A 27012-nucleotide genomic window follows, 5' to 3' on the forward strand; every position below is an offset into this window, starting at 1 on the left:
CCAGACTCTGGTATCCACTAGCCTTGGTTACTACTAGCCAAGTGACCCCAGCACAACCTCAGTCCTGAATTTCCTCAAAACCATGTGCTCTGAAGTGTCCAGCCCTCTGCTGGACCACTCAAAGATAAAATAAGGTTCATTTCTTCCTTTAAAGAGACAGTACTAGGAGCTTGCCGCATTAACTGGAGTTAACAATTACTTCAGTTCAGACACGGCACGGGGCTGGTTTAGATTAAAACAAGTTTATTAACAACTGGACATAGGTTAAGTGATGCTAAGTAAAAGAAATAAAGGTTGAGATGGCTACAAGCAAATTAAAGTTAAAACATGCACCTAAAAGTCTAAATCTTGTCTAGCAAGGCACTGTCTTTGTTTAAGACGATTTCATTGACCATCTACTCTTAGTCCAGCTTGGCTGATTGTCTCTCAGTCAGGATCTTCCATAGAAGTACAAGGTGCTGGTTTCCCCTGTCGTCTTAGGTGTAAGATAAAGATGAAGTCTCTTTCTGTCCCTTATATTCCCAAAGAATTGTCTCTGTTCTCAAAGTTAGGAAGGCGTATTCAGTCTCCTGTGTCTCTCTGGGATGCAAGAGCCATGATAATTCTCTGTCTCTCAAGTTCAAGCTCAAGAAAACCCCTGCTGGTTTGCTTGATAGCTTTGTTCATGGCTAATATTTAAGCTGAGGTAAACACACATTCTTTGGTCTAGGGCAGACCTGTTTATCACCTTTACCTAGGCTAGGCTGTTTTCTTACACATCTTCTAGTAACATTATACAGAATCAATTCATAACTTCACATCTAAGGTTAACACATGCATTTTACAATGATATACATGACTAGTGTGCTATTACTTTTCAAGTGATACCTTACAAGATATATTTTGAACAAACATCATTGCAGTAGCGTATGGGGTGTGAATTCAGGGGCACTTAGGGTCACACCTGGGTTTTACTTCCAATTCCGTCATTGATTCCCTGGGTGACCATTGGCAAGTCAAACAGCCTCCTTTGTGTCTGTCAAACTGGGTTTGCAATACCTACTTCATAGGAGCGTTGTAGGGACTGGTTAATGTATGGGCAGATATCTGTAGTCCTCAGTTAGAAGGGGCTACATAAATGCAAAGACTTGCCACTGTTGTCCAAAGATACTCCCATCTCTAAAGCTGGTTGGTAATTTTTCAATGAAACCATTTGTGAAACAGGTTCAGATTCAACAGATCTCCTGACTTGAAAACAATGTTGAAATGAAAAGTTTTGAAATTGTCAAAATGTTTCATTTCATCATTTAAAAAAATCTGTTTTTCCAATTTGAAATTACTTTCTGTTGCAAAATTTAAGATACGTATACTGAAAAAGGATAAAAAAGAAAAAAGGGTCAAAACTGAAATGAGACATTTTGCCATTATTTAAATAAATAATTTCAGTTGGTCCTGAACCAATTTTTTTCCAGTTCACAAATATTTTTGAGATTTCAACTTTTTATCCCAGTTTGAGATTAATCTTTGTCCTGGACTTTGAATATTGACCTGATCCTGAATAAGGGACAGGTACTGTATGATTTAGTATGTGAACATTTTATTCTAACTTTGCCCTTAATAAAAAAGTTAAAAAGAAAAAAAAGTTGATCTCTTGAAAATATCCGAGGATGGGGAAAACTGTTTCCCACTCATCTCTAACCCAGCTCACCACTGGGTGGCCTGTATGAAGTGAGCTGGTGGGTCTCAGTCCAGTTCTGGGTGATATAGGTGGCCACATTCAAAAACTCCCCACTACAACTGGAACTCAATAGACAACAAAGATTGAATTCCCTGCTTAGCCCTACAGGTTTTCTCTCCTGAACAAGTTTGAGGCACATTGGTATGGGGGTGGGGACAGTAATTTGCCAGCTTTGGGGATAAACACTGTGGCAACAGTTTTATCCATATGCAAAGGCCATTCTGCGATTGTACCTTTGCTAAATGCACTGGGTTTAAGCAAGCTCCCCATTCTCCCTTAACAGAGACTGTCTCTGCAGATGATTCTCGAGGCAGAGTCATGACTGAGACTGTTCGGAAATTCTTCCCCGAGACATGGATTTGGGATCTCTTTTCAGTAGGGTGAGTACTGCTTATTCTGTCTTCTCATCTTCTTTTTAAGGGCCCACTATTGCCCTGAAAGGCATCAGGAAGGGCATGGAACACTTCCTATAGCCAGCTTCCTCCCCGCATCCCTGCATGGTGATATTGTTAAAGGCTGTCAGTACATGTTCCCAAATAATGCATCCAGCATGTCAGACTTGGCTAGCGAGAGGAAGGAGTGTCTTGTCGCTTAAGTGGAGTCACGAACTCATGGTCTTATTCCATGTTCTGCCACTGATTGTTCTGTTACCTCAGGCAAGTGGCATGCAGGAGAATTTTCTAGGGGCTTCTCTTCAGGGGATTTGAGTGATGAGTTTTGAGCACTCAGACAACAAGGGGAATTCTCCAAGCAGAACATGGGCAGTGCTCACTCTGCTGTCTCTGAAAAATCTGTCTCTACTGAGTACCGCATACATGCTCTGCCCCATTCCCTCTAGTTCCACTGGCAAGGCCAACATTGTATTCACCATCCCTGACACCATCACCGAATGGAAAGCCAGCGTTTTCTGTTTGGAGAAGGAGTCTGGATTTGGTATCTCTGCACCCACCTCCCTGACAGCCTTCCAGCCTTTCTTTGTTGACCTGACCCTGCCCTACTCCATCATCCGGGGGGAAGACTTCCTCCTTAGAGCCAACGTCTTCAACTACCTGGACAAGTGCATCAAGGTATGTCCTCTTCTTCTCGCTCTGATTAAATGTGTCCCCCATAACCTCGAAGATACCACATCTTTTCCAGGACTCCTACTTGTGTGGCTAAAACAAGCAGCAATGTGGTAAATTTGTTAAGACCTATCTGTATTATGGCAAATCAGCCTGGTTGCGCCAATCCTTCTGGGCCACTACAGAGCAGACAGAGCTTGCTGAATTGTGTCCTGGAAGTAAGATAAAAGCAAACCTCCGTGGGGAGTTGAAAAGACCAGAAATATGGGTGTGTACATAGCATAGACTCTAACTCATAGACTCTAAGGTCAGAAGGGACCATTATGATCGTCTAGTCTGACCTCCTGCACAACACAGGCCACAGAATCTCACCCACCCACTCCTGTAATAAACTCCTAACCTATGTCTGAGCTATTGAAGTCCTCAGAACACGGTTTAAAGACTTCAATGTGCAGAGAATCCTCCAGCAAGTGACCCTTGCCCCACACTGCAGAGGAAGGCGAAAAACCCCCAGGGACTCTGCCAATCTGCCCTGGAGGAAAATTTCTTCCCGACCCCAAATATGGCAATCCGCTAAACCCTGAGCATGTGGGCAAGCATCATTCATGCTTCAGGGTTCTTTACAACTCTGTTGACTTTAGTGGGGCTACAGAGGCTGTAAGTCAAGACAGAACCTGGACCTGGGCCTCCCAAAGTGTAAGCACAAGGGGTTGGGGGTGGGGAGTTGAGCCTGGTCAGATTCTGACTCCTGTCTAGGGTGCAGGGTACAGAGACCATCAGAATCAGTGCTTGTATCAGTGGAGTGTTTGCCTAGGCAGAGGCTCTATACAGCTTCTGAAAGCTGGGATAAATAGCCTGCACTTCTTGTGCACCAGTCAGCAGCATGAGGCAGAGCTTTCTGCCCTTCAGGACAGAAGGTGTAAGAGACGTGTTCTTTCTAGTTACCCATAGGGGGATTCTGCCTACCTCACTACCCTCAGGCAGAACACATCCAATAACAGTGGGGTGCACCCACACTCCTCAATAGCTTACACACAACTTAAAGGGGACCTGCGAAAAATATTTGTACCCGCTTTTGCTTTTTTGCATTGTATCCAAAAAGCTAGATTTCCCGCCCCCCTGGTTTTCATTTTTTTTTTTTTTGCTTGATTTTAATATTAAATCATCAGCTCTCATTTTATCCTCTTTTTGGTGGAGGTCTCCTAGGATAACTGGAGAACTACAGTGGGAACTTTCTTAGCCCTTAATTAAAGAGGTGTGTTTGAATCATCAGAAAAAGACTTTTCTCCTTACTGTTTTTTAAGAGTCTGTGTTAAATAGATGTTAACAAACAAAAAGCCACCAGAGTTTTAAACAGTTTGAATCCTTTTTCTTCTCCATCTCTTGTGATGTCATAATCCCTTTCCAGTTTTCCTAGTAGTCCTGCAACAAAACACAGAAATCTAGAAATCAGAAAAATGTTGGGAAGAAAAAGTAACAACCCTTGGTGGCCTTCAATATACCCCATAAAGCAGCAAAAAGCCCGGGCAATGGTTTCCTATGCAGATCTCCTGGAAGGCGTTAGCACCTTTTGTACTGAGTGAGAGCATGGGTGCTGGTCAGTATATTAGGTTATCTGCTTCGATGGTATATTTCATGTCCCTATTGATGTCTACTAGAGACAGGCAGAAGATAGCTCTGTTAAGGTGTCCTCTGAAGAGTGGCCCGTCCAATACCACAGCATCCCCTGTTCTGGTTCTGCCCCATAGTGTTGGCATTGGATACCCACTGGAGATAGGCAGAAGGGAGTTCCTGTAATGCTGACCCTGTTTGTGTCAGACATAGCCTGCACCACATCAGTATTTCTCTCCTGCTCTCAGGTTGGTATTTTGCTAGCCAATTCCCAGGATTACCAGGCTCAGCTCCTTTCCCCAAAGGGAGATGATGGATGCGTGTGTGCCAATGAGAGGAAAACCTATGTCTGGAATATTATCTCAAAAAAACTCGGTAAGTTTCTGCACAACTTTCTGTCCTGTGACTGATGCTAGTCTATTCATGTGTCACCAAAAAGCCCATCCCTAACCAGTCCATCTTCTGAGTCCATAGAGCTTGGAGCTGCATTGCCCCAACTTTGCTTGCTTGGGAGGTGCTCTATAGAGAGCTGCATTGCCCTGGCCCTTTCCATGTATAGAGCTCAGAGCTCCATTACCCCATGGCTGCTCATCAATGGTGACTAAACAGTCATAGAATCATAGAATATCAAGGTTGGAAGAGACCTCAGGAGGTCATCTAGTCCAACCCCCTGCTCAAAGCAGGACCAACACCAACTAAATCATCCCAGCCAGGGCTTTGTCAAGCCTGACCTTAAAAACCTCTAAGGAAGGAGATTCCACCACCTCCCTAGGTAACCCGTTCCAGTGCTTCACCACCCTCCCAGTGAAAAAGTTTTTCCTAATATCCAACCTAAACCTCCCCCACTGCAACTTGAGACCATTACTCCTTGTTCTGTCATCTGCCACCACTGAGGACAGCCTAGCTCCATCCTCTTTGGAACCCCCATTCAGGTAGTTGAAAGCAGCTATCAAATCCTCCCTCATTCTTCTCTTCTGCAGACTAAATAACCCCAGTTTCCTCAGCCTCTCCTCATAAGTCATATGCTCCAGCCCCCTAATCATTTTTGTTGCCCTCCACTGGACTCTTTCCAATTTTTCCACATCCTTCTTGTAGTGTGGGGCCCAAAACTGGACACAGTACTCCAATGAGGCCTCACCAATGCCGAATAGAGGGGAACGATCACGTCCCTTGATCTGCTGGCAATGCTCCTACTTATACAGTCCAAAACGCTGTTAGCCTTCTTGGCAACAAGGGCACACGGTTGACTCATATCCAGTTTCTCATCCACTGTAACCCCTAGGTCCTTTTCTGCAGAACTGCTGCCTGGCCACTTGGTCCACCAGCTGACCCGCAAAGTTCCATACTGCAGTTTTGTCACATGTAGAAATCTGCTAACATCAGCCATCACGCTGGGCAATGGAAGTAACTTTTTCTCTTTATCGGGTGTTATTCCAGGTGATGTGATGTTTAGTGTTACTGCTGAGACCAAGAAGAATGGTGGGAAGTGTGGGAACAGAACATCTGGGAGGCCGGAGATAGGGTGGAAGGACACCCTGATTAGAACCCTGTTGGTTGAGGTACAGTGGAAAGCTCTGGCTCTCTGTCTGAACATCCCTCCCTCCCGTGAAGAGTGCAGCAAGTATGTGTGAAAGCAAGTCAAAGTATTTGAGGTGCTCTAAAGCGCACCAGGCTTGGATCCAGTGCCAGCCAGCTGGGATAGGGCTGGGTGTTCAGTTTAGGAGCGATGCCACTGCCATCAAGAGTGTTGTTGGGAGGATGAGTGTTTGGTGAATATGATGGAGGTCAGAGTGTGTGAGCCAGCCCACCCTGAAACCCCTCCCTCCTTCTAACTGCAGTGCTGGAGAGTTTGTCCTGCCTGCAGCATTAGCCAGCCTGGGGTCAGACAGACCATGCTGATGTAGCCACTTTGTAGAACAGGATTCCTTCTCCAAGCCCAAAATACCCTGTGCATGGATTCACTGTGTTTGCATCCTACACTTAGGCAGAGCCATAACTGGGACCAGCGTACGTATGATCCACAGGATGCAAATCCACCAGGAGAGTTGAAATGAAACTCCCACAGGCCTCTCAGAACTCTGCTTAGCATTTCCTAGCCATAAACTGCATCTGACTCAATCCAGCTAGCAAGCAATGGTATTTGTAGGGCACCTAGCACCATGTTTAAGCACTAGCCCTGCATCTATGACAGCTGTCCCCTGGCTGGCAGGAATATTACCATCCTGTATATCATCTTAAACTGGGACATTCAGGGACTGCCAATAAAACCTTTGCACCCCACCATCCTTTATATCAAACTATATTACTCACAAGTGACAAAGCCCTTACTGAGTTATGCTGGGGGAAGTAAAGAGAGGGGAGGACTGAAGCAGATGGAAGAGAAATACAGTAGGTTTCCCCCATCCCCTTGTGTAATAGAGGGAAGAAGAATGGGAAAGACTCCACAGACCCAAAACCAATTGTCTAGAGCTCCCCTGAAGTAGCAGCCACATCATGGATGTGTCTGGTCCCTAGAGTCTGGGTATAATACCCTGATTACTTGATAGTGCAGACATGGGGATGGCTTTTCATTGGACCATTTTCTTCTGTAACATTCATTCTGATGTGCTGTATGTGTCTCCTCTCTCTCCCCTCCACTGACCAGCCTGAAGGCATCGAAAAGGAGGTGACCCAGAGCTCCCTCATCTGCACAAAGGGTAAGGGCATCTCTCCAAATTCTGTACCTGTTGACTGGGACCAAAGCTCTTTCCCTCAGCACTAATTAATAATTTTGTAAATCCCTGACCCATCCCCCTTTCACGGAGGCACTGTACAGCTGGCACCTAGATGTGTGAGGAAGGATGGTCCAGGAGTTAGAGTGCTAGTCTGGCAGTGGAATGATGAGAGTTCAATTCCCTGCTGTGCCACTAACCACCCTAAGTGATCTGGCCAAGGTCACACAGGCATGTCTACACTGCATACTAAGCCCAGGTTCTGACTCAGGTTTGGGCCCAAGCCCCCCTTCTGTTCACATGCAAATCAGCCTGACTTGGGTACAGCAAGCACTCATTACCTGGCTCCTAGAACCCTGCTCAGGGGTGGGTCAGAGCCTGAGTCCTGCTGTGACTTGGGTCCAAGCCCTGTCATTTGCAGTGTGGCACAGGTCAAGCTGCAGATCCTGGTCAGAGTATGCAGGATGAATGTGTTAGCACAGCACTGAGACCCGGGTCTGCCAGTTGCAATCCTCGGTTTACAATGCAAGGTTGATGTTCAAGCACAGTCCCACAGACCCGGGTTTAGTGTGCAGTGTAAACGTGTCTCTGTGTCTCAGTTCATTTAGTGGCATAATAGCACTTGCTAATAGTGCAGGGGGCCATATAACTACCAAAGATACATAGTTCACTGGGACATTTCAAGCATGTCCTGGGCCCCCTGAAGGCATATTTGATTAATGTCTTCCCCCAGAGTTTAATTTTTCAGTTTCCTTCTCCCAGTGAGGATGGAAGATAGGGCTGGGAGTGGAGAGACAGACAGGAAACAGGGGAGCCTTAGAATGAATTTGCCATGGAGAGTGGTAAGTAGCCAAGTTGCTGTGAAGGCCGTGGAAGACCACTTGCTAATGGAGGGAGCAAAAAAGAGGAGTCTAACCCTCACCAACCCCCCACATCAAGTGTCTTGCTGAAGATGCTCCTTCAACCTGGGTTCCTGGCCACCACAAGTGCCATCACATCCTGTGAGCACTGGCCTCGCCTATATACGTTGACTTCTGTGGACTGTGGTAACTTACAACACCTGAGGATTTGCCCCATTTTGTCTGGCTTTCACTGTATTAGTTTTACTTTGTCTCCTTCACTCTTGACTATTGTTATGCTCTTGGGGGCAACAGCAACAGTTTCCATATACTGTTCTCCATTGTGGGTGTCTTCTGATGTTCATTCATTTTAACTTTTACAAGAAGTGCTTAGTTGCTATAATCAAATTCCTGATATAAATGATCAAAATTAATCTAATATTTTCCCCGCAGATGCTGCAGCCACGGAACCAGTGTCTCTGAAGCTGCCTGAAAACCTGGTGGAAGGATCAGCCAGAGCCTCTTGTTCTGTCACTGGTAAATCTATTAAGTTTTGTATTGAGATTCTTACATCTCAGGAAAGGCAAACTTCTGAGCAACAAGGCTTATTCCTGCCTCTTTGAAAGTAACCAGCCAGCTTTGCAGTGGTAGAAGACATCCTCTTTGCCAGAGAGGAGAAACCCAGGTTCTGGATGTTGGTGATACTCCTTTCTTTTGGTATAAAGGGGTTATTGGCACTTGTTTGGGTTGATTCAATTGTTTGCCACTCATGCCAAATGCACCCATCCGAAACTCATGCCAATAAAACCTTTGCACCCCACCATCCTATATATTAAGCTATATTACTCACAAGAGACAAAGCCCTTACTGAGTTATGCTGGTCCTCCCAAAATCATGCTAATAAATGCATTATGCCACCGCACCCCATCATTTGCTCTGTATGTGCCATGCTTTCTAGAAATACTATTTTAGCAATGTTGTAGCAAAGGGTGTTTTAAAAGCTTTATTAAAATACTTTTGTATCTCTCTGTGAGTTCAGTTATCCAGGCCTTGGAAAGAGAAAAAATAGAAATTAATACAATTTTAGAAACCTCTAAATATTTCACCCAAATATCATTTTGAAATAAATAATTGCATTGCAGTTCTAAGGCCTGATATCTTGGGATGTACGAAGCCTTAGAAACAATTGATGGGTGTCCCATAGAGCAGTGGTTCTCAAAGCCGGTCCGCCGCTTGTTCCGGGAAAGCCCCTGGCGGGCCGGGCCGGTTTGTTTACCTGCCACGTCCGCAGGTTCGGCCCATCGCGGTTCCCACTGGCCGCGGTTTGCTGCTCCAGGCCAATGGGAGCTGCGGGAAGGGCGGCCAGCACATCCCTCGGCCCGCGCTGCTTCCCGCAGCCCCCATTGGCCTGGAACGGCGAACCGCGGCCAGTGGGAGCCGCAATCGGCCAAACCTGCGGACGCGGCAGGTAAACAAACCGGCCCGGCCCACCACAGGCTTTCCCTGAACAAGCAGCAGACCGGCTTTGAGAACCACTGCCATAGAGGAACTAAAAATCCTTCCACTGAAGTGTTATGAAGCAGTGTTCCCAAAGTTTTTCATAGTGGGGGCAATATTTTAGTACAGAGAATGCCTGTTTTTGGAACACGTTTTTCCATCACCTGATTCATGATCACCCAGATACGCTTCTCCATTTCATGCCATCCCTGTGGCAAGTACAGCAATTTCTTACATGGAGAGGTAACATTTGGAAAGTATTTGATGTATTTCAACTCTCTCTTAATGCATTTTAACAGCTGGAAATAAAGAGAAAATGCTGGTAGCATGTGACCAGCCAGCTCTTTATGGACAATCAGCAAGGGCTGTGGAGACCACAGTTTGGAAACTTCCGCTCTGAAGTGCCCATTTCTAGCCCTGTTGGGTTGGGAGTTCTGAAACCTGTCCAGGGCTCTTTTGCCCAGGCTGTACTGACAAGTATAACTTTCTTGGGATAAGGAAGAAACCTTTCCTGGTTGGGTATTTTTTTGTTCTTAAATAAAAACGAGCTGCTTGAAGCTTTGCAGGCATTTGCCATGTTCAATATATTTCTGGTGCAGATTAGCTGGCAAAGTGCAGGTGTGGAGGGCAAAGGGGCATGAGGTGTGGGGGTTTCTTGTTTGGGGTTTTTCGCTGTCTTCTACTTTAGACCAGAACAAATCTGTCCTCCTGTGCTCGGGATTCAAGGACTACTGAGAAAAGCAGTGGTAGAATCTCTGCAACTAGGGGTTAATTCTAGAATCTCTGTCAGGATCTTGAGGGTCCCTGACTATTGTACTGATATTATTGTTCTGTAGTACATATTAGCTTTGCAGATTCTGATGTTGGCTCTGTGTGAAACTCACTCCCTATGTCTCTATTCCCAGGTGATATCCTGGGCACAGCCATGCAGAACCTGCAGCAGCTCCTCCAGATGCCCTTCGGCTGCGGGGAGCAGAACATGGTCCTGTTTGCCCCCAACATCTACGTCCTGGACTATTTGAATAAGACAGGGCAGCTGAGTGAGGAGATCAAATCCAAGGCCATCGGATACTTAGTCAGTGGTGAGGGGCCTCTCCTTAACTTGTGACACCCTCCTGCCTCCATTGATAGCATGCACTACAAAGTTACCCTGGTAGCTCCACATTTTTCATTTAACTAAGCACACTGAACCATGTAGCTGCCTTGTAATACCCTGCTGACCTGCTTGCTCCTGCAAATCAATTGGTAGTTCTGCTTGAAATTGCTCCTTACATCATCCTGCCTCTTCTATCCCCTCCCCACCCACCTTTTCACCTTGTTTGAGGTTCACTCCATGTATGTCTTGTCTTCCTGCCCCTTCCAAATGTCTGTTTTTTGTTGTCAATCCTTAATGCGCTCTCCTTGCTCCTTTCCCCCAGGCTTTGATGCCAAGTCAATGTTCTTCTGCTCCCCTCAGTCCCTCAGGTTCATCCCCATTTGATTCCTCTAATTCGGGTTCTGGATTTATTTGATGACAAATTAAAATGGGATTTTGTTGGTTTTAATCAGGAAACATTTCCTCCTCCTTGTGTGTTTTCAGGGTACCAGAAGCAGCTGTCATACAAACACCCGGATGGATCCTACAGTGTCTTTGGGACCAGAGATAAGGAAGGAAATACATGGTGAGAGCTGGGAAGCTGGCTGAGGTCTGGGCTGGTAATGAATCCATGAGCTGCAGATGAAAGACACACACTAAATAAATCAAACACACATGTAAAGAGCATGGACTAGAACTCTAGTTCTAATGCTCTAAGAACAAACATCTCTACCAGTGATGCTAAAGGAGAACTCTCTTAGCTGCTACTGGCAGTAGGTCCCTTTTTCTTCTCTGTAGACTCACCCACTTGAGGTGACATGATCATACACATGGACACAAAGCCAGCATTTTACAGACAGATTAAAGAAACAGTTCTATCCCATCATCTGTCGCTCATTCCCCTCCTGGCCTGTGTGTAGGAGGGGAAGGTACCTGCATTGAGTTTTGATGCTTTAGACTCCAAGTGACTGCTCATATCTGTGCTGTTCTCCTTCAGGCTCACCGCCTTCGTATACAAGTCATACGCACAAGCCAAGCGCTATATCTTTATTGATGACCATGTCCAGTCCCAAACTCTGATCTGGCTCTCAAGCAAACAGAAGTCAAGTGGTTGCTTCCAAAGTGTTGGGAAACTCTTCAACAATGCCTTGAAGGTGACACATTTCTGCTCCCTGCTGAACTTCCTGTCCTGCCACTGGAAAAGCACTTTCTTACCTCTGCTAAATCGCATCCTTAATCCCCAATTCCCCCCTTCCACTGGGATAACTCTTCAGATATAGACAATTAATAATGTCAAAGTTTAATAGATTTAATTTTCCAAAGCATATCTCTGATCTCACAAATCTGTTTTCTTTCCCCAATTTCCCAGCGCCTACACTTTATCTCAGCCACTACAGAAGAACAAAGTTGAAGAAGTTCTTTGCTTGCTGCATTTAGGGGCTCCTCTCCCACATCCTCTTAGGCAAGCAGCTGCCCCTATGAGAGGTTGCTAGGCTTATTCTTCTCCCTTAAGAACTGCTTCCACAGCTGGCCAGGCTCTTCATTGTAAAGAACTCGGCCAGCAATAGAAGCAGAGCCAATCCGATGTGACCAGCAAACACTGGTGATCAGTTTGAGAACTGCTATCCTGAACTCTCTGTCCAGGCATAACAGGGTACTAACACAATATGGGAACCACTCTGGTGTGGTAGGTCAGTGAAACAGTCCAGGGGGAGGAGAAGGCGGTTCCCTCCCCCCCTGGAATGACTAGTTCTGTCGTGTGTTTTATTCAGGGAGGAGTCGATGACGAGCTTTCACTGACAGCCTACATCACCACAGCTTTGCTTGAGGCTGGACACCCCAGCTCGGTAAGGATTCCTTCACTATTGTTATCCTGCCTTAATTGGTTTCAGTCAGTTGGCTTGGCCCCAGAATCTGTTACAAATTTGCCTGGGTACTGGAAGTAATGACCCACAGGGACATGTCTGCATGGAATGTGTATGCATTCATTGCTGTTAATAAAGAAAAGGGGCTACATGCTAGCCCCAGTCTTCAAGCAGAAATTCCACTGCAGTCAATAGGGTCTTGGGCAGTATATGGCTCAGTGTAACTTCTGATTAAATGAAATGCTAGACGTGCCTGCAAACTTGTCAGGCTCTTGTGCTTGTGTTATATCTCAGCCTTAAACATGAGTCACTCAGGACCAGGAGAAAGTTCAGGGCAGACCCTTGAAACATCCAAATGTGCCTGTTAACTCGTGTATCTCTGACTATGTGCAGAGGTGGAGTAAGCTCCAGTTCAGTTCTGATGAATGATACACATGCTGCAACCAGTTAAAAATGTAAAAGTCCATTAAAATGAGGGACAAGTTGTCTTGCTTTACAGTGGTTGGCGTCAGGGAGAGCAGAGGTTGGGCCTTAGACCCTAAAATGTCAGACTTCCTGACTTGTATTTTCCATACATTTTCTTAGCAGATGTTCTGTTTCTGTCTGAGGAGCTTGCTTCCTCCTGGCCTATATTCTGCAGCAGTGAAGACATGGAGTCAAATTGTGATCTCAGTGACCTTGGGGTAACTTCATTTACTTCAGTGTAAATCCAGGACAACACCATATATGTCAATGGATTGACACTGGAGGCACTGAGAGCAGAATCTGGCCCATAATGTTGAGTTTGTCCATGACTACAGAATGTGATATTACCAATGGAAGTTTAATAACTTATTGTAGAGCTAAGAAGAAGCAGTGGACTGGAAGGGGGACAGAATGAGCTCTCATTTATACTCAAATTTCAACTTCAGTAACGAAACCAAAGGCACTCCTGTGTTATGATGTTTCCCTAGTCTGAAAATCCTTGTTTTAGGGATGTCATGCTGCCCCTTCTGCAGTCCTTTTGGACCTAGAATATTCCATGTTCACTGCAGTGATGGTGGCCAGATAAAGTGAGCCTGGAATGTTCTGGAACAGAAATATTTGTCTGTGTGAAGATGTACGTCCCACACACACACAGATCTAATTTATTTCTTTATAGCACCCCGTGGTCCGAAATGGCCTGTTTTGCTTGGAGGCTGCATCTGGAGAGGAAATCAGCAAAGTTTACATCCAGGCACTCCTGGCCTATATCTTCTGCCTGGTCGGCAATGAGGGGAAATGTGACTTCTTCTTGAAGCAGCTGGACAAATCAGCTAAGAAAGTCGGTGAGTGTCACCTAGTTTTTCTGGGATATTAGCACTGATGGCAGATGGGCCTACCTAGATGATACTGCCACCTTTAATTCTTGTGTTCAAATATAGAAACCATGGTAACTTTATTTGTCATGGAGTTTCACTCATTAGAAATACATAGGGAGATAGGTAGGCCAGTTGAAATGGAGATGCTGAGCAGATCTGTGATTTTGTTTTTAACACACAACCCAGATTAACCCTCCTCTCCACATACCGATGGAGCCCTTGACTGTCATGTCCACCTCCCTACCTCAACCAGGCCTCCCAAGCTCCCCTCCTCCTGTGCAAATAGGTGCATGCAGATGTCCAATATTATGTAATACTTTGACACCAAACTTTTTGGTTATCAATTATGAGAATTTACTGGGCCTGATTCTGACCTCCCTTTCACTGGTGCAAATCAAGGGTAGCTGGAAGGAGAGAACTGGGACTAGTGTCTCTCTCTTGCTTTAGTTCTAGCCTTTTCTCTCAATCTATCTGTCTTATCTTTTTATGTGACTATTCTGTAGCAAGGGTGACAGCTTGTGGCACACAAATATAATTGCATTCTAATCCCAATATCCCCAAGGCCAGATGGATGAGTAACTGCTCCTGCAGAACAGTCTGCTGGAATATTGTGTTCAGTTCTGGTCCTCCTAGTCTCAAAAAGGATCTAGCAGAAATACAGGGGTTCAGAGATAGAAGACAAAACCGACCAGAAGAATGGGATGATTTCCATTAGAAAATAGATTGAAAAGAGTATTTAAAGCAGAGACAGAAAGAGAAGAAATAAAAGAACGATATGGATAAGGTAGATTGTGTGCTCCTGTTCCGCCTTTTTCATACCTGACTAAGGGAACATTCAATGACATTGAAAGGCAGCAAATTGAAAACTTATAAAAGGAAATACTTATTAATATAACCCATAATTAGTACATGGAACTCATTGCTACTAGAGCCCATTGAGGCTTAGAACTTATCAAGATTCATTAAAAAATCAGAATTGTATATGGACCATGAGAATATCCACAGTTACATTAGGTAGGATTAAAAACAAACAAAGTTGTTTGGATTAAATTGTCATATTTCAGGGTTTAAGACTACCCATACCCAAGGAGGGTTAGGAAGAAACTTCTTCATGGGTAGGTTATTTCGTAACTACTGTGACAAAGTTCCTCCTCTACCTTGGTGGGTCCTGCACTTATTGGCAGATTTGCTCGCTTCACAGATTCACCCTGTGGGTCAGGAAACAGTCCAGAGACCTTCCCCTCTGGTAGAAGCTATAGTCCAGGTCAATTCCTCCTGTGTTTGATCAGGAGTTGGGAGGTATGGGGGAAACCCGGGCCCGCCCTCTACTCCGGGTTCCAGCCCAGAGCCCTGTGGACTGCAGCTGTTTAGAGCCTCCTGGTACAGTTGCACGACACCTACAACTCCCTGGGCTACTTCCCCATAGCCTCCTCCCAACATCTTCTTTGTCCTCACCACCGGACCTTCCTCCTGATGTCTGATAATGCTTGTACTTCTCCGTCCTCCAGCAGTACGCCTACTCACTCTCAGCTTCTTGCACACCTCTTGCTCACAGTTCCTCTCACACACTTCCTCTCCTCTGGCTCCCCCTGGCTTGACTGGAGTGAGCCCTTTTATAGTATCAGAGGGGCCTTAATTAGAGTCAGGTGCTTAACTGCCTCACCTGACTCTTAGCAGGTTAATTGGAGTCAGGTGGTCTATTAGCCTGGAGCAGCCCCTGCTCTGGTCACTCAGGGAACAGAAAACTACTTATCCAGTGGCCAGTATATCTCCCTTCTGCTACTCTGCTGTTCCCAACTGGTCTGGGTCTATCACACTACCCACTCTACAATTTCTGGTACCTTCCTCTGAAGGTGGCTGGTTCTAGCCACAGTATGACATAGCCGTTCCTCTGTTCTCCATGACCAGAGCTTCAGTGAAACATCAGGAGACTTAACCAACTATCAGATAATGGAGAGTTTCAACAAAATTTGTTTTGGATAGTTGAGGTTTGACTGCACCGAGCAATCTCCCTCAGAGTCCCAAATCCAGCCGCCTTTGACTTCCTGCTCACCTCAGGGAAGGAAGATGCTGTGATCAGGAAGTGGAGCTGGCAAGATTTAGTACCTGGTGCACCAGACCTAGCCTTTGCAGTTCTCCAAGTCCTAGAGAGAGCCAGGGAGCAGGAATCAGATTTTTCCCTCCTTTACATCTGTAAATCAGGAGGAACTGGATTTATTGGAACTGGCAAAGGTACAGAAAACGACAACAAAAATGAGGGGTATGGAATAACTTCCATATGAGGTGAGATTAAAGAGGTGAGAAGAGACCACGTAGGGGAGCTATGATAGAGAGCTATAAAATCATGACTGGTGTGGAGAAAGTGAATAGGGAAGTGTTATTTACTCCTTCTCATAACACAAGAACTAAGGGTCACCCAAAGAAATTAATAGGCAGCAGGTTTAAAACAAACAGAAGGAAGTATTTATTCACACAACACACAGTCAACCTGTGGAACATATTGCCAGGGGATGTTGTGGAGGCCAAAAGTATAACTGGGTAGGAAAAAGGAGGAGGAGAGGTTCATTGATGGCTATTAGCCAATATGGGCTGGGACCCAACCCTATACTCTGAGTGTCCCTAAACCTCTGACTGCTAGAAGCTGGAACTGGATGACAAGGGATGATGGATCACTCAATAATTGCTTTGCTCTGTTCATTTCCCCCTAAAGCATCTGGCACTGGACACTGTCAGAAGACAGGATACTGGGCTAGATGGACCATTGGTCTGACCCAGTATGGCCATTCTTATGTTCCTATGTCCAGTGGAGTTTCTCTGGAGTTACACCAGTGTACATAAGCAGATAGAATCATAGAATATCAGGGTTGGAAGGGACCTCAGGAGGTCATCTAGTCCATCCCCCCTGCTGAAAGCAGGACCTAATCCCCAACTAAATCATCCAGATCTGGCCAGAGGACTGAGACCTAAACATTTATATCCCCTATTGGAGTGCAGAGCACTGAGTTTGTTCTCCATGGTCCTCCCAACCTTCTGGAGAAAGAAATGCTATGTCTACACTATACACCACTGCTGGTGCTGTGTAGTGTGTGTGCAGCTGCATGCCACAGTGAAAAGCAGCTGCATCTACACTGTACTGTGTAGTTACATGTGTCAGTGAAAGTTTCTGGTGGTGGTGGGGTGGGGGGGATGCCGCTCCCTGCAGCCGGATCCTTTCACTATGATGAGGAAAAGCTCCAGAAATGGGTAGCTGGTAGAGCCTTTCTTTGCTGCCTTGACCCTGCCAGAACCTTTTCACACTGCCTGTGTCTTTCCCTGAAGTGGGGAAATGCTCCAGCCGCAGGGAGGCACTGGAACACTACATTGGGAGAGGCACAGCTTGGGCAAGTAGAAAGCTGTGTAGGGTAAGTACTTGGGTACATACCCACAGCTTTCAAGCATGTCTGTACTCTACTCACCTAAGCAGCACCTCTCTGCCTGCTCTACTATTTATATCTATGCTAGGGGGACTATCTGTCTCTGTACTGTGCATGCCACCAAAAGATGACATACTCAAAGAGACTGGGATCGGGTCTTCTGCATGGTAGCACAGACTACTAATTACTAAGCTGCTGTTCTGGTTCTTCACAATCTCCTTTCTGTTCTCAGGTGGCTCAGTGCACTGGGAACGGGAGGTAAAGCCCCCTGCAGAAACGTTCCCCTCTTTCTATTCCCGTGCCCCCTCTGCTGAGGTTGAGATGACCAGCTATGTGCTTCTGGCAGTGCTCCACAAACCCAAACGGGCTCAAAAGGACCTAACATTCGCCTCACAGATTGTGCAGTGGATCATCAGACAGCAGAATTCCAATGGGGGTTTCTCTTCCACCCAGGTACAGCAACTACCTTCTGCCCTCTAATCACGCCCAGGAAATCACAGGCAGCTGCTCACATAAGACAGCTGCATTAGAGATTGAGAGAGAGAGCCAATAGGACTGTGACTAAAAAGATCCATTGGCCACTTTCTCCCACAGATAGTCCAGGCCCTATTCCAAAAGCTGGAATAGCAGCTATGAAGGGATTGCGGGCTTCCCCACACCCTGCCAGCTGCCACCCCTAGCCTCAACTTCTACGTACAAAGTGCCAGTGCACTCAAGCTCTTTGCAGAATGATGTGTGTGTAAATGTCACCTGCTGGGGGAGCAGAACATTAGAGTTGAGTTCTGCTGTCCAGAAGACAATCTGGTCCTAAATGTGCCAAGGTGAAAGTCACATGGCAGCAATTGAATAGTAACAGGTACAGTTAGATCTTCACATGAATAGGAGCTCAGAGAATTCCTTTAGTCCCTGGTTCTAGCCTATTATTGATGTGTGTATGATTTGCTATCAGACACACCTGGTGCACTGAAGCGTTCTGGAGGTGTGCCCTAATGCTCTACAGGACTGTTTCCAAGATGAACTGGGATGTGTTTGGGCTCATCTGCACTGAAATCTTGTGAGCCGTGAAATGACTGTGGTCTGTATTGGAACCATGTGTTTAATAACCCCATGCAGTATCCCAACACAGTGTGTCTGTAATTGACAATTATTCTACACTTTTTCAGGACACAGTTATTGCTCTTCAAGCGCTGGCTGATTATGGTGCAGCAACCTACTCTGAGAATGGCCAAAACACAGTTAAAATCAGCTCCAGCAAGCCTTTTGAGAAGGTCTTTGAGGTGAATAGCCAGAACAGGCTACTGTTGCAGCAGAGTTCCCTGCCTGATGTCCCAGGGAATTATATCCTGGAAGTGAATGGCAACGGATGTGTCTTTGTGCAGGTAAGTGCTCACCCTACCCTTCAGCGTGTGGCTTCTTCAGCACATAATACAGCCTTTCTTCTTTTGTGTCCCTCTCTTCTGTCCAGTCTCTCTCTCTCTCTCTCCCCCTTCCTTCCTACCTCCCCTGTTATTTCTTTTCTTAAGACTCTTTGGACAAATATATCAACTTCTTTAAGTCCAGTTCAGAAAGAAAGAAAGAATTGGTCCTTGGTGTTTTTTCTCTGTATCACACGTGATTAGTTTTTCTTAGGTGATGACTGGTAACTGGACATGTGTTACACACAAACATCCTCCTCTTTATTTGTAAAACTTGAGTTCCAGTTGAAGGAGTATAATTTGTCTATCTGTCAGTCATAGGGCTTTATACTACTGCCCATCTTTGTATTATCCAACTGCTTCCATGTCAAATCAATAGCAATCTTCCTATTTGGGGTAAAAATCTGCCTGGGATGTTTTAGTTTGAGTGGTTGGATAGGTAAACTTGTTAGATGTTTTCAGAGTTTTTTTTTTTTTTTTTTGCAGGCATTTGTTTGGTAGATGTTTGATAGATGAGCAGGGCCGGCTCTAGGTTTTTTGCCGCCCCAAGCAAAAAAAATGTTGGCTGCCCCCCTGTCCCAGCCCTGGGCTCCTCACCGCACCCCCCTGCTGCCCAAACCCTGGGCTTTCCCCCACCACCCGCACCCCCCTGCCGCCCCAGCCCTGGGCTCTCATCCCCCCACCCGCACCCCCCTGCCGTCCCAGCCCTGGGCTCCCCCTACCCCCCCACTATTGCCCCCCCCACACACCTCCTGCCGCCCCAGCCCTGGGCTCTCCCCCGCCCCCCCCACCTGCACCCTCCTTCCGCCGCAGCCCTGGGTCACTGGTAACTCGCTCCCAGGGCAGGTCATTCAGCAGGAATTTTAGATGTGCACAGAACACAGACAGGACTGGTTCCCGTATGGTTACAGAACTGCAGTAAAGTGAAACAATTTTCAGCTTGTGTGATTGGAGGATATCTGGATGCATATTATAAGACTGTCCTCCATAAATGAGGAAAAGTTGAGGTGCCTTTATTATTCTTTTGTTCCACTCTTTCTTTCTATGGGGAATTTGCCAATGCAATATCACTGTCTTCCTTTTAAACAAACAAACAAACAAAAAGGCAATGGCTGTTGAAAATAGCAATTCCAGTCCTAATAACCACTGGGAAGCATTTCTTGCTTAATTTTATCCTACTTTTTCTACAGCAAGTTACAGTGGATCAGTATATTTGATTTGGGAGAAATGAAGTAACAGCTGCCCAAACTGAGCTTGAGCACTCCTGAATTTTGAGGTGTTCAAATCTGGAAGGCAGGTGCTGGGGGGAGGGGGCTGTGGCTCCGCAGGGGAGCACGGCAGCATGTGTGCAGCAGCGTGTCTGGCGCTGCGTGGAGCCAGACATGCTGGTCTGAGTGGCACGGTAATGGGGCTGGGAGGTTGGAGAAGGGGTAGGGGGTTCCGGGGGGGCAGTCAAGGGACAGGGAGCAGGGGGGGGTTGGATGGGGTGGAGGTTCGGGGGGGCAGTCAGGGGCAGGGAGAAGGGGGTGTAGATGGGTCAGGGGTTCGGGGGGCACTCAGGGGACAGGCAGCAGTTGGATAGGCATGGGAGTCCCAGGGGTTTGTCAGGGACAGGTAGGGGGTGGGGTACTAGGGGGGAACTTGGGGGGGGTCTCAGGAGGGGGCAGTTGGGGACAAGGAGAGGGGAGGCTTAGATAGGGGGTGGGGTCCTGGAAGGGGGCAATCAGGGGACAAGGACCAGTGGGGCTTAGCTAGGGGGTGGGGTCCTGGGGGGCAGTTGGGGCAGGGGTCCCGGGAGGGGGTGATCAGGGGACAGGGAGCAGGGGGGTTGGATGGGTTGGGGTTTCTGTGGGGGGCAGTCGAAGGGAGTGGATGGTGGCAGGGTGGGGCTACCCTCCCTCCCCGTGGAATGTCCTATTTTTTGAATGTTAAAATATGGTATCCCTACCTTCCCAGTGTAGCTCTCCATTCAAAGCAGGCTGTAGCAGGAGGTCTCAGCTTCCTCACTCCCTCCCCCCCTCTTTCCTGTTGGTAGTGGCCAAGGGAATGCTGGGAAATGTAGTTCTTTCCCTGCTCCAGGGCTGGCTCTATAGGCAGGGAGCTAACCAAGGAACTACAGCTCCCAGGGCCCCCTGTTGGTTCTCAGCTCCCATGCTGGATCCCTGCTGCCCCTGCAAATGGGCTGCCCCAAGCACGTGCTTGCTTTGCTGGTGCCTAGAGCCGCCCCTGTAGATGAGCACCATCAGTGTTGTGAGTCTCACTGTTGCTATGGTGGAAAGATTTTTTTTTCCCAAAGAGGAAGGTTTTGCAGGATTTCCTAAAGATGGTCAGGCTCTGTATTCACCTGATCTCCTCTGGCAGTCTATCCCAGAGCCAGTTCCCTTCTACTGACCATGTCTTGTCCCTAGCTCTCATATGCTTCACTCTGGGCTTTTTGATTTGCATCCTCCCAGAGGAGCCCATCTCCCTGGCAGAAAACACATCAGAATTCAGTCCTTAAGCTGTGGTCTTCGGACTGCAACACAGGAATGGGAGGGAGAAGACGTGGGTCCTCTTTCGGTCTCTTCCACTGACTCACAGAGTGACCTTGAGTAAATCACTGCACCAAGGATGGTCCACAGGAAAAGCTCTAGTGAAGCAGTGCAGCATTGAATGGGTGGGGAAAATGTCATATGATGCAGCCAGAACTGGGAACACAAGCATTATGAGGTCAAAAAACCCAAAGAGCTGCTATAGTTTATAATGGCTAACTCTGAGAGGCCAAAACTCTGTGCACCTCTCTTTAGAAACATTTCATCCATTAAAATAGCAGCTGCCAAGAGGTTAACAATAGAAGCCATTTGGAATAGCACTGCCCCTCTTGTTCCTGCTGAGTGGCTGCACCTTGAATCTTAACCCATATAGTGTGCTAGTCATGGTGAAAGGATCCTCCTAGACAAACATCAAACTAAAGGTGAACAAACTTTGAACCCTACTTTGCCATCTCCAGACAACACAATCAATGAGAGGAAGAATGGTGATGTGATCGATGCACTGGACTCAGGGGATCTGGGTTGAATTCCTGGCTTTGGCAAAGCTGCCTGTGTGACTTTGGGCAAATCACTTAATCTCTATGTGCCTTAGTTCCCATCTGTAAAATGGGTATTGTTACAACCTGGTGCAGTACCCTCCATATAGAATCATAGACTATTAGGGTTGGAAGGGACCTCAGGAGATCATCTAGTCCAACCCCCTGCTCAAAGCAGGACCAAGCCCCAGACAGATTTTTGCCCCAGATCCCTAAATGGCCCCCTCAAGGATTGAACTCACAACCCTGGGTTTAGCACGCCAATGCTCAAACCACTGAGCTATCCCTCCCCCCAGTCTGTTGTGAGTGGGCCCAATCATTGTTGTGAGAGGGCCCAATCCAAGTCAATTGGATCTGGGTAGAGTCTAGTCACTGTTTCTAGCTCTGAGACTCCCCAGCACACTCAGAGGCTCAGATCTGTTGGGATATGGGGTGCTGCCATCCAGCTGCCCTGGATCCTGAAACCTCTCAAGCCTCCCAGTTGCTTACTCATTCTCCATCAGAGTCCCAACTAGGCTAAGGGTCTCTGGGCTTCTACTGGGTCTCTGGCAGGAAAGTAAGGAACACAGACTTAGCAAAGATGTTTCTTAACCATCGTGGCTTTACTTTCAAAGCATTCAAGAATTACAGATCTTTGAAAATAACAGAAGCCCTGAGATGCACTGTCCCGAGTCTGATCTCATCCCTTCTGTAAGTCCCTGGTTTGTCAGACTCTGCTTAGCCTGAAACTCTCTCTTGCCCTCTCTCTTTCAAGCCCTTCTTACATGTTGCAGTGGATGGGCCCCTGCACAGAGCAGAATCTTGCTCTTAAATAGAGCCATGACTCTGAGCCATGTGCTCGAACTGAGATGCTCCAGATCCCCCAGTTATGCTTGCCCCCTACCCTTGTGGGCCCAGTGTAGAGACCATTGTTCTATGGGGTTGGACCAATAGTTCAGTCATTCAGAATCAGTAGCCCCAGATGACTCTGATGATGGTCCTTCAGAAAGGAGCTAGGGCAGCTGTCTGTAATGCAGTGCAACAGGCTACCCTTGCACAAGTCCAGACTAGTGTTCAACACATAGTGTACAATAGAATTCATAATCTGATCCAGACATATCCTACTCGGTCACAGTGATAGCATTTCCCTACTTCACAGAGTTTATAAGATGCAGATACATTGGTGATGAGAACCCTATAAATCCCTAGGCAGATCAAAAGGCTAATGGGGATTAACATGTTTTTCCCCCCACACTTCTGTCTGGCCACTTGGTGGCACACTTATTCCTTACATTGTTCAGCTGGATGGAACCTCAGTTGTGGGGAAGGGAAGGTTTTTAATGTTACTGATGGAGAGCTTGGCAGTTTGGTGGTTTGCTGAAGTAGTTCTCCAGTCACTAAATGTTACCGTTGGGGAATTGGTGCATTCAGTCAGGATTTCTCCAGGCATGGAGCAAAAAAGGGGTTGCTAGGCACCACAACAGGTGGGTCAATAGCTCAGACTGATTTCTAATTTTCATTACCATTTTTCACATGTTCCAGATAACCCTGAGATACAACATCCTTCTTCCCAATAAGACTTCTGGGTTCTCTCTCTCAGTGCAGACGGCAAATGCTTCCTGCGCAGACAGTTTCCGGGCAAAGTTTGACATCATCCTCTCAACCAGGTAACCTCCCTTCAGTTGCCTGAATGACAAGAACTGGCTGGTTAAGACGGGATGGCTTTTGAAAGAACAGATTACAAATATTAAAGTGCTATTAGATGGTCTGTGTAAAATACCTGAGGGTACTAATCGCCTTGGCCTGCTAGACACTTACCCCAAACCCCAGGGATACCCCCTCTTTCCAGACAACTGTCCCTCCCTGGGGATACTTGTCCCCTTCTTGGACATCTATGATTGGTCATTTCCGCACCTCTTCCATGTTAATAAATGATCAGCAATTACATGCAATTCGAAAAGGCCTTTGCAGGCTGTGTGTGCTCTGGAGCCGAAGGTGTCATTGTGTTTCCTCCACATTCATGGTCCAGAGTGACCCAGTTCCTCCCATTTCAGTTATGCCGGGAAACGCAATATCTCCAACATGGCCATTATCGACGTCAAGATGCTCTCTGGCTTCGTACCTGTCATTTCATCCCTGCAGAAGGTAAGGAATGGCAGTGACATGAATAAGCCACCTCAGGGGAAGAGGGGGTTACAGAATATTACAACATGGACTGGATAAAAAAGGGGGCCTGGTTAGCACTGAAAAAACACTTTCCTAGGGATTTTAATGTGTCTGTAGCACTTGAATAGATTGTGTATTCTCAGCCTGGGGGTCACACCCTCCAGGAGTCCTGAGCAGGAGTCAGGGTGTCACAACTACCCTGTTTCCTAGATTGCTAAACTTGACGGAGTTCCCAGATAGAGCCTGATTAAATGGGAGTGAGATTCAGGGGAGGGAGGTGTCCTAATATGGACAAGGTGGAGGATCACTGGATTAGATTAACCAACTGGAATTCCAAACTGACTGTCTCCGGTATAACTGTTTAGGTATGTGCATTTCCTGACAAAGCCACTACACACTTGGGTCTCTATCAAGTGATTATTTTTATTGACCCATGCTATCCATTAGATAACACTTTGGCTCAGTCATTTACTGCAGATTCTGGGGGGTCTTGCTTTCAGTGATTATTAATATTTTAATGTTTCCCACATTTCCTCATCTAAAGCTTCGTGAGGATCAGAAAGTGATGCAGGTAGACACCAAGCAAAACCACGTCCTCTTCTACCTAGAGAGTGTGAGTTCTGGAAAATCAATTCTTTGGTTTGGGTTTAGCAGGTTTTAATTTTGCATAGAAGATACATGCATAACCACTCCACATATGTGTGATAAACTGCATTGATCATGCACCTTTGCCCATTAATCCATCTACCCTGAAACTATTCTAACATTCCAAATCCCTCAGCAGCTTCCAGCAGCCTCCTGTTCTTTTATTCAAAATAAAACACACACAAAATGTTTCCTCCTTTCAGACACTGACTGCTGGGGGCCAGGGAGCAACCTCCCCAGTGTGCACACAGCTCCACTAGGGGGTTTCCTCTAAAGCAGCTGGTGCTGGCCACCAGCACAGACCGGATACTGCACTAGATGGAGCACTAATTTTATCTGGTCTGGAAATGTTGATGTTCCTTCTCCTCCTCACACCTGCCACATAGAGAATTTCCACCTTCCCTCCAATCAAATTGCACTAGCCACAGAAGCAGCTTTTCTAGTCAGAAAAAAATGTCGCGTTTTTAAAGTTGATTCCCTTGAGGCCCTGCAGGACTAGCAATGGGAGTCTTTACACCAGTGGAAAGGGGAGATTCCCAGCTTCTCCATGGGATGCACACCCTCACTTCTATGCTTGGAGGGACTGCAAGACATTAGACTTCAATGTCATGACCATTGGGGATTTAGAAGTTGTTTTTGCTTCCTCTGAGCCCTGTGTATTGGGACTCATGATGACTGAGGATCACAGCAATACAAGAAGGAGAGGAAAATTGGAACCAATAACATTTTAAAAAAATTCTCTAAGACTGTTTCTAAAATGACAGATACAGGCAGGTAAATAATGGATGCCAGGGCTGGAGTGCATCATGCACACAGGAGATATGTGTGTTGGGAACCCACCACAGCTTAGCAGTCCCTGGGGTTGACCCTTTACAGAGGAGTCGGTGTTCTATGAATAAAAGCTGATGCCCATCTCTGTCCCTCACATTCCCAGGTCTCACGGAAGACTATCAGTTTCTCTTTCTCTGTTGAACAAGACCTTCCTGTGTCCAACATCAAACCAGCTTCAGTGCTGATCTACGATTACTATGAAACAGGTAGGAGGGCTTTGTTTAGACCACACACCAAGTGGGGGGAAGTGTCACTGCATTTACTAAAGCTGATGGAGGGCCATTACAATTGGGAGGCTGATGAGGGCCTTGGAACTCAATAGGGGTTTGAGCCAAACCTACTCAAGTCAATGGAGAGACACCTGTTCACTTCAGTGAGCTTTGGCTCAGGCCATATGTGCTGAATGTGGAATAGGTGATGGACTAGAACTGGGAAGATTTCAAAGAGATCCGTTCTGAGCTTCTATGGATTAGGGATACTCTACAGGGAGGGGAGGTTTGTGTGATGGGCATCAGAGATGGAGTGACTTCTTACTGCAATGGGAATGTTCCCATCTCTTCCAGACGAACATGCTGTTGCAGAATACAAGTCACTCTGCAATTAAGCTGCCCCTGAAAGCATCGAATAGCCTGGGAAAGGTAAGTGAGAGCTGGAGACACTGAGCAGATACAAGGAGAAGGTGGTGAGTGGAGAGCAAGAAGAAAGGTGAGGTAAATGGGGAGCTGCACTGCATAGATGCACAGAGGTGGGGTAAAGAGGTTGATAGAAGTTCCTGTAGGTTAGGGTTATCTAGTCTCCACCAGCCTGATCAAAGAGTAGGGAGACAAGGTTGTTTTCATGTAAGAGCCCAATCCTGCCAGATGCCAAGTTCCCAAAATTGATGAGAGTTGGGGGCACTCAGCAGTTCCCAGGAAGAGCTCTGCCCTCTGCAGCATTGGAGCCCAAGTGCATAAAATCAGACTGATGGAAAATGGCTGAAGAGTATTATATAAGCGCTAGCATCTTCCAAAATGCAGTGCTTTTCTAATCAGCCCTTTAAAGCCTGCCTCTTCCAGGTACCCACCTGGCCATTTCACAGGGAGCTGGGACTCATGGAAATCCCATTTCTAGCCAGTGAATCAGTGAAATGCTTTCTGGAGAGAAAGCTGGCTCATACTGACGTCATTCTTGGGGCTGGAGTATTGGTGGTTCAGTGGGAGACATCTCACCTGACATGTGAGGCCCCTGTTCAATTCCTGGAAATGCAGCATTCTTACACCATGTTGGCTGCTACTTGCAGGGCTGGGCTGTTGGAGCTACAGATGTATCCAACAGCTGGATTCCTTGGTCCAGTTTCACAATTCTGCCCTCAGTATAGTTGTGCAGCAGAAGTGAGCTGGGCCCCTAACCCAGAGGTCAAGAGATTAAGAACATAAGAATGGCCATACTGGGTCAGACCAGATGTCCATCTAGACCAGTATCCTGTCTTCCGAAAGTGGCCAATGCCAGGTGCCCCAGAGGGAATGAAGAGAACAGGTAATCATCAGGTGATCCATCCCCTGTCGCCTATTCCCATCTTCTGGCAAACAGAGGTTAGGGACATCATACTGCCCATCCTGGCTAATAGCCACTGATGGACCTATCCGCCATGAACTTATCTAATTCCTTTTTTGAACCCTGTTATAGTCTTGACCTTCACAACATCCTCTGGCAAAGAGTTCCACAGGTTGACTGTGCGTTGTGTGAAAAAATACTTCCTTTTGTTTGTTTTATAACTACTGCCTATTAATTTCATCTGGTG

General features: G+C 46.6%; 1 protein-coding gene across 1 annotated transcript in view; it reads left to right on the forward strand.

The window, feature by feature from the left end:
• LOC135872960 (ovostatin-like) overlaps positions 1-25836 on the forward strand; it is a 52778-nt gene extending 26942 nt beyond the window's left edge. The window contains exons 18-35 of the mRNA XM_065397418.1: positions 2001-2097; positions 2556-2784; positions 4638-4764; positions 5827-5948; positions 7034-7085; positions 8393-8476; positions 10342-10518; positions 11016-11097; positions 11509-11665; positions 12284-12358; positions 13518-13683; positions 17362-17582; positions 18293-18508; positions 23133-23257; positions 23645-23735; positions 24301-24369; positions 25336-25438; positions 25796-25836. Of these exons, the coding sequence (XP_065253490.1) occupies positions 2001-2097; positions 2556-2784; positions 4638-4764; positions 5827-5948; positions 7034-7085; positions 8393-8476; positions 10342-10518; positions 11016-11097; positions 11509-11665; positions 12284-12358; positions 13518-13683; positions 17362-17582; positions 18293-18508; positions 23133-23257; positions 23645-23735; positions 24301-24369; positions 25336-25438; positions 25796-25836 (2234 nt within the window). The remainder of the gene's footprint in view (positions 1-2000; positions 2098-2555; positions 2785-4637; positions 4765-5826; positions 5949-7033; positions 7086-8392; positions 8477-10341; positions 10519-11015; positions 11098-11508; positions 11666-12283; positions 12359-13517; positions 13684-17361; positions 17583-18292; positions 18509-23132; positions 23258-23644; positions 23736-24300; positions 24370-25335; positions 25439-25795) is intronic.
• Positions 25837-27012: the final 1176 nt, after the last annotated feature.

Source organism: Emys orbicularis, chromosome 1, assembly GCF_028017835.1.
Source record: "Emys orbicularis isolate rEmyOrb1 chromosome 1, rEmyOrb1.hap1, whole genome shotgun sequence".
NCBI classification, from domain to species: Eukaryota; Metazoa; Chordata; order Testudines; family Emydidae; genus Emys; species Emys orbicularis.